The sequence below is a fragment of the Eptatretus burgeri genome, chromosome 7 (genome assembly GCF_056783735.1).
Source record: "Eptatretus burgeri isolate ZD-2024b chromosome 7, Ebu_testis_v1, whole genome shotgun sequence".
NCBI lineage: Eukaryota > Metazoa > Chordata > Myxini > Myxiniformes > Myxinidae > Eptatretus > Eptatretus burgeri.
Window position 1 is genome coordinate 92890217 of NC_140967.1, and position 7500 is coordinate 92897716.

At 49.6% G+C, this 7500-nt stretch overlaps 1 protein-coding gene across 1 annotated transcript in view; it reads left to right on the plus strand.

Annotated features, from left to right (window-relative positions):
* The first annotated feature begins 770 nt into the window (after window positions 1–770).
* The window catches only part of LOC147023811 (cerebellin-1-like), a 112713-nt gene continuing 105983 nt past the window's right edge, over window positions 771–7500 (plus strand). Inside the window, exons 1-2 of the mRNA XM_085889622.1 lie at window positions 771–1530; window positions 4524–4643. Of these exons, the coding sequence (XP_085745748.1) occupies window positions 1264–1530; window positions 4524–4643 (387 nt within the window). The 5' untranslated portion in view covers window positions 771–1263. The remainder of the gene's footprint in view (window positions 1531–4523; window positions 4644–7500) is intronic.

The following is a 7500-nucleotide window of genomic DNA, read 5'->3' on the forward strand; positions in this document are numbered from 1 at the left end:
TATGCACTCTATACCGAGTGCCCTTGTAGTTTTTTTTTTTTTTTTAACATAATGGCCGTTTCATTGGGTGATGGTGTGAAGACCCGGCTCTTTGTGCAAGACCATGCGCATTTGGTGTCCTCCTTCCTTTTGGTTGTGTGAGCCTTTGACAAGAGTTCAAGGTTGTGTTTATCATTGTTCACAGAGAGATGTCACGTGTTGTTCACGACACCCAAGGGTTGCATGATTGCATCCTTAATCAACAACCTATTTGAACATCAGTAGACCTCCTTACCACTCGACCTGCGCTTGTTTCACATCTCTGCATAGGAACCATTGAGAAAAACCATATTGTTTCGTACTTGTTTGTTGAACCAGAACTTCTCAATAATCTGAAGCTCTCCAAACACGGTGTCCACTGTTTTGTGCGGGGAGGGGGGAGGGTTGGGGTTGGTCCAGACAACATTGAATCGTAAGGTGATTGCGTGATCTGGAGTCAAGCTTTGACGCGTCACTCACATTACGCACCAATAACCACCAGATGGCGACCGTGTAGAGAGACCCGAGGTGTGCTGAGTGCCGAAACCGGAGCGAACCCTCACGCAAGACCCTGGACCCGGATCCACCATTTCCAGAAGCAAACTTCACGGCTCACAGGAAAGTAAACGGAGTCCACTGTTCGATAATTCGGTAAAACATGAATAATTGTTAAAGTTTCTAATCTAGAAAGTGACTGACCGCCCCTCCCCCTCCCCCTCCCCCCACCTTGTTGCCTGTTCTCAGTGACCCCCAAAACAGCGTTCCATAATGTCGAAATGCGCGCTTTGCGCTTCCTTGGTGCGTCATCCGTCCCCTCGGACCCATCGAGGATAAAAAAAAAACTTTCCCCGAGTCGCCGAACGCGCCGCGCACTTTCAGGAGCGCGTGTTCGTGCGCTCGTGCCCGTCGACCCGGGCGGGCCCCGACGTCTCCGCGATTGTGATTGGCACCCGAAGCCGCGGGGCGCGCGCCCGCACCCAATCGGTCGGCGCCGAAGTGCGCCCCGTCACGCAAATCGTTCTCGAACCGTCGGCGCGCTAACGCTGCGAGGTTTCGGGTATTTGCGGCAGCGAGAAGATTAGCATCGTTCCCGATGATCCTCCTCATCAATAATTCAGCAGCAAAGCGAGATGCTCCGCGTTAAGTAGGGAGCCATCTGCGCGGGACGCTCGCGCGCCTTTTTTTGCCAAACGCGCTGCGCTCGGGGGTCGCGGGGAGAGAGAGAGAGAGAGAGAGAGAGTCGGGATGTCGGCGACGCGTCACACGGTCTGCATCGTCCTGTTCGCGCTGTGTGTCGCCGCGCAAAACGACACGGAGCCCATCGTGCTGGAGGGGAAGTGTCTCGTGGTGTGCGACTCGGATCCGGCCACCGACGTGGGCTCGTCCGCCGGAGCCTCGCTCGGCATCTCCGTGCGCTCTGGGAACTCCAAGGTCGCTTTCTCCGTGATCCGGTCCACCAACCACGAGCCCTCGGAAATGAGCAACAGGACTATGGTTATTTACTTCGACCAGGTAGGCACGAGCGCTGCGCGGGAACACACACACACACACACACACACACACACACACACACACACACACACACACACACACACACACACACACACACCTGTTCTGCCCACCTGTCCCGGCCTAATGAATCACCTGAGTTCGCTATTCGACGAAAGTGTTTTGCCTCTTCTTACTTTTATTACTTGTTTGTGGAACTCTCGAAGTTGCTCGACATTTTAAAAATCACTTTGTCAACATGTCGGGAGGTTTTCACTGATAACGGCGTAAAACGACCTCACGGGATCACGACCCTCGGGGGAGGGGGGGGATGGGGGTCCGGGTGTTGGGGTTTCGACGCGAGTCCGGAGCCCTTTTGGTGCCGATCAAGGATCAGGTATAAATGGTGAAATGCAATAAGCCGGTTTTAATATTTAACGAGAAGTAATTGCGATATAATTGCTGGAATATTTAGCTGATGGAGGCATTGTAATACAGATGTATGTATGAATAATGTATGGTTACATTAACGGGGCTGACGCGTCGCCGCGCCTTGACATGCACGTCGTTTCCAGCCCACAAGAGTTACCCCCACCCCGAACCCCCATCCCTCAATAGTTCCCTCTACCCCCATCCCTCCCCAGATTCCTCTCCACACCCCGAACCCCCATCCCTCAATAGTTCCCTCTACCCCTATCCCTCCCCAGATTCCTCTCCAACCCCAAACCGCCATCCCAAACGCACATCCTTCGCGAGATTCCTCTTCACACCCTAAACCCCCATCCCTCCCCAGATTCCTCTCCAACCCCAAACCCCCAACCCAAACGCACATCCTTCCCGACACTCCTCTTCACAACCTAAACCCCCATCCCTCCCCAGATTCCTCTCCAACGCCAAACCCGCAACCCAAACGCACATCCTTCCCGATATTCCTCTTCACAACCTAAACCCTCATCCCTCCCCAGATTCCTCTCCACACCCTAAACCCCCACCCCTCCCCAGATTCCTCTCCAACCCCAAACCTCCATCCCAAACGCACATCCTTCCCGAGACTCCTCTTCACACCCCAAACCCCCATCCCTCCCCACATTCCTCTCCACACCCTAAACCCCCATCCCTCCCAAGAGTCCTCTCCAACCCCAAACCCCCATCCCTCCCGAGAGTGCTCTCCAACCCCAAACCCCCATCCCTCCCGAGAGTGCTCTCCACACCCCAAACTCCAATCCCTCCCGAGAGTCCTCTCCACACCCCAAACCCCCATCCCTCCCCAGATTCCTCTTCACACCCTAAACCCCCATCCCTCCCGAGAGTCCTCTCCACACCCCCAACCCACACCGTCCCCTGATTCTTCTCCACACCCGAAACCCCCATCCCTCCCAAGATTCCTCTCCACACCCCCAACCCACACCCTCCCCTGATTCCTCTCTACACCCCCAACCCATATCCTCCTCAGATTCCTCTCTACACCCCCAACCCACATCCTCCCCAGATTCCTCTCTACACCCCCAACCCATATCCTCCCCTGATTCCTCTCCACACCCCCAACCCACACCCTACACCCCCAACCCACATCCTTCCCTGATTCCTCTCTCCACCCTTCCTTCCCCACACCCTCCCAGATTCCTCTCTACACCCCAACCCACATCCTCCCTGATTCCTCTCTCCACCCCAACCCACATCCTCCCTGATTCCTCTCTCCACCCCAACCCCCAACCCTCCCCAGATTATTCTCCATGCCCATCACAAACCCTCCTACTTTCCTAATCTCAAGTCCATCTCCCTTTCAACCTCCTTGCCTCGTTCCGTACGTCTTGTACTCGGTCCCTCCATATTTAGTTCTGGTTATCCAAAGGATGTTTCAGTTGTTGATCTGCGGAAGACACCTGCAGTTTGAGATGAGAGATGGAAAAGAACTATGCGACTACACCCATAAACCCTCCCCACCAAACTCTTTGACCCACCTCAACCACCCGAACAGGTGTGCCATACGATCCATATGTATTTGTTAAAAACCACCAACTTGCTCAGTTTGGATGTCATGTTTTATGAAACAAATAACCCAACAATTCGGATGCCGAAGAGCCGAAGATCCTTTGGTCTTTCACCTCGACAGTCCTCTTGGAAATGGGAGTTGAGACTGCAGTATTGAAGGAAGAATCTCCTTGTTCAAAGAACAGTGCCCTTGTAATCCCCTCTTCTACCTCAAATGCTTTCCTTCATATCCTCCATCCCCACTCCCTCTGAAGAATAAGAAGAATAATTACTCCTTTCGCATCCACCAATGCGTAGGGCTGCCGATGTAGTTTTCCCATTGGCGAGGGGACATGATCCTGGACGGGTCGCCACACCTGACACGGGGTATTCGGACGGCTCATTCTTCCCAGTAAGCGACTTCGTTAAGGATGATGAGCTGAATCAACCCACCTGGTGGTATCTGATGGCACGACAGGAGCTCAAACTCAGGACCCCAAGATCTTTTAAGGGCAGCCACTTTTACCGTCAAGCCAACACCAAGCTCCCCCATCCCGACCTCCTCTGTAAAAGATCCGATACCTGATCTGATTCAGAGGAACACGGTTTATTCCGTTAAATTCTTTACATCTCCATTCATTTCCCCAATTATCCGATTTAAAAGGTGTTGTGATGAAAGCTTACCTTCTCGTCTGTCCGGCAGTGTTTTCCAGCCTGGGATCTTATTCCAATAAAGCCAGCACGAATCCGTTGTGCCAAACTCAGGTGTCTTTGCAGGATGTGATTACAGGGTCCACTCTACCTTGATCCGGCAGACCTGCACCCTGTGCTTCCTACGTTCGGGTGCGCGCTCCCATCATTGCTGCCCTGCACTTCCAGCTGTGACGTCATTGACAGGAGAAATTTAATAATCGAGACAAACTGACCGGACGACATCCCCGAGTTGTGCTGCGCTTTTGTCTAAACAAATAAGGTGTTGTTGCTGCCACCGGTGGTGCCACCGTTGAATTGGTGTACATACAAGCTGTCGGCGTCTGTGTCCGCAGATTCTCGTGAATGTGGGAAATAGCTTCGACACGGAGCGCAGCATGTTCGTGGCACCACGACGTGCCATCTACAGTTTCAGTTTCCACGTGGTCAAGGTGTACAACCGCCAGACTATCCAGGTACGTGACGGGCTTGCTGTGCTTGCTGTGTTTGTAATTAATTTGTAGAATCACCAATGTATGCAAGAAGTCCTCTTCAGGTCGATGCACAAAAGTGGTTTTGAGGAAAAGAACACTTTTACACATTGAGTAGGACATTCCATGGAAAGCCAGGTACGGTCACAGCATTGTTACCTGTTCCGTACTCGTGGGAAGTTCTTCAGCGAGAAGTCTTCCTCGTTTGTCAGGTACTTGGCTCATACGGGTTGTTCACGTCATCGATACTTGTGGGTGAGAATGGCCAGCAGGATGTTTGGCATTTTCCATCAGGTCGTGATCTGCAGGTGTATGTAGTTTTCTGAGTTTGGGGTAGGTCGTCAACCAAACGGTCTGTAATAAATTTTGGGACATTTAACCCCCTACTGAGGGATACAAATCAACAAAGTGCAATTTTTATTTTCTTTTGTTTCCTCTCCAGGGTATTTACACACTCACGTTGAAGCTGTCTCGCCTGGGTTTGAATCCCGACCCAGCTATAAACTGTCATCCTGGTGTGTCACAGGCAGGGTGATTAATCAATGTGTGTGCCGATGGACGTTAAACTTGGCGTCTCGTCTGCCAGCATTGGTTGGTATAGGCGTTAAAGACCCCACGGTATAAGGTCAGGTATGGGAGCATGCACCGGAGCAGCAAGATAAGACACGGAATCCTTTGCAAAAAGTCGGTGACCTATCACCGTCACCTTGAACAAATTCCAAATTCCTGCCCTATTTACTGCTGGGATGGCAATGGCAAACCACCCAGCACAACCTTTGCTCGGGGAGCTGCTCTGGCAGCACCGACACTCTGTAAAGAAGAGAGAGACAGAGAGAAAACCAAAACCAATACATTTGCATTCACCACCATTTTCATCCCAGGACACGTTGGTGGAACTTGAGGCATTTTATCATGATCATTACTGCTTCATCATTTTGTGGCATTGTCTATTGCCAAAATGCATTACCAGGTATAAAGAAAATTGTAACTTTTGCAACAACCAACATTGGTAAAGTATGCCCAGCAAACGACATGTTGTAAATAAATGATGCAGGAGGGTGCTCATCTGTTCGCTTCACTTTTGAAATCCCCCACAACCGAACTCAGAACACTGTGTGTCTTTCAATCCAGATGGTTGTAAACAAGCCATTCTCAGTCGATGACTGAAAATTTCAACAAAGGACATATATATATATATATATATATATATATATATATATATATATATATATATATATATATATATATATATATTTGAAAGTGTGTCTGTCTTTGTGTTTGTGTGTGTGTGTTTCTCTGTGACCTATGCACGTGAAAAGTACTGGACTGATCCTCACCAAACTTCACATGCTGACAGAACATGTACCCGGGAGTGTCCCGATGTAAAAGAATTGTACTTCTGACTTCTGGTTTCCGAATTATGACGTCATCACCTGATTTCGTAACGTTAATTTTTCAAGTTCAGCCGATTGACATGGGACCAATGGAATTTGCTAGAGAATGAGAATTAATTAAGTCGCTAATGATGACATGAAACCAGCCTCACATTGTTGAGGCATTATGTTTTTTTTATCTGATGTGGCAATAAATCTTAACATTTTTGAACTCGAGGCTTCTGCATATAAAACATGGCGGGGAAAATATAATATTATAGTGGTGATGAAAAAAAAATCATGGTGGCAGCCTCTACAATTTTACAATTAACTGTGACATATACTCCTTCAGACCCGCCGTCATCCACGGGATTCCTGTGCGGAGCAAAGGTATCCCTGCTAGTACATATATGGATATTTGTAAATATATATACATACACAGTATATGTATGTATATTCACTCCACATTGGCAGAGCGATGGAGGCACAGATAGATGCACAGGGGACTCTAACACCACAACAAATACACGGACACAGCAACTTCAAATAACCATGGAATTTAATGGCAATATAAATATTTACAAGGGGAATTCAAAAGGTAATGATGATGATGTGAAGTACATAAATCTTAAAGTAAAGGTGCCTCTACGCACAGACTTAAATACGGACAAGGGGAAAACGAAACAAAAGAAAATCCTTTCTTTATTCTGGCACTTAGCTTGGTCCAGAGATGGTCTTTATGGAACTTGGAATCGAGGCGTTTCGTCCTGCACATGTAGACGCGCCCAAAGATGACACTGAGTCGCTCTCACACAGCAGGAACGTTCATCAGGCATTTCGTGAGCGGTGTTAAACACCAAGGCTCACTGACCATCATGCAGCTTCTTCGTCTATCACGCTTGCCAATACGCGGCACTCTGCAGAATGGTGCCTTCCCCTTCAGTGACATACAAGAGGCTCCAGGGTCCATCTCTCACAACCCAACCAAGCGCCAAAGGCTAGCATCTTGCTCAGTACGTGAGCCAATTCACCTCAGCGCAAATACGAGAATCGTACCGTCTTCTACAAGTGTCGAAGGAAAGCTAGCCGTAAAGGCCTGGCCATCTTATTACAGGTCATCTCCTCGCTCCATTCTCTCTCGACCGAGTGCGTCCCTCACTCCACACTCGTGCGTTCCTCCTGATCTCTCTGATGGCACACTGAACAACAGTCCACCTCCAGGCGTGGCTTTCTCACACAAAATCCGGGAAAGTGCAGCCTTTGCCTACTCCGCACACATGGCTCGCTTGTAAATGTAAAAACATAGGAATCGGTCACAAGGGGCAATCACATACTGGGGAAACTTATCCTGAATCCCTATCTAATTAACATCGCACCCCCCCCCCCCCCGTGTGGTGCCACGAAACACTTTAGTTCACAATTTCCCTACTTAATTACATGGAGGTGTCTCTGGCACCTCCATGGACCAA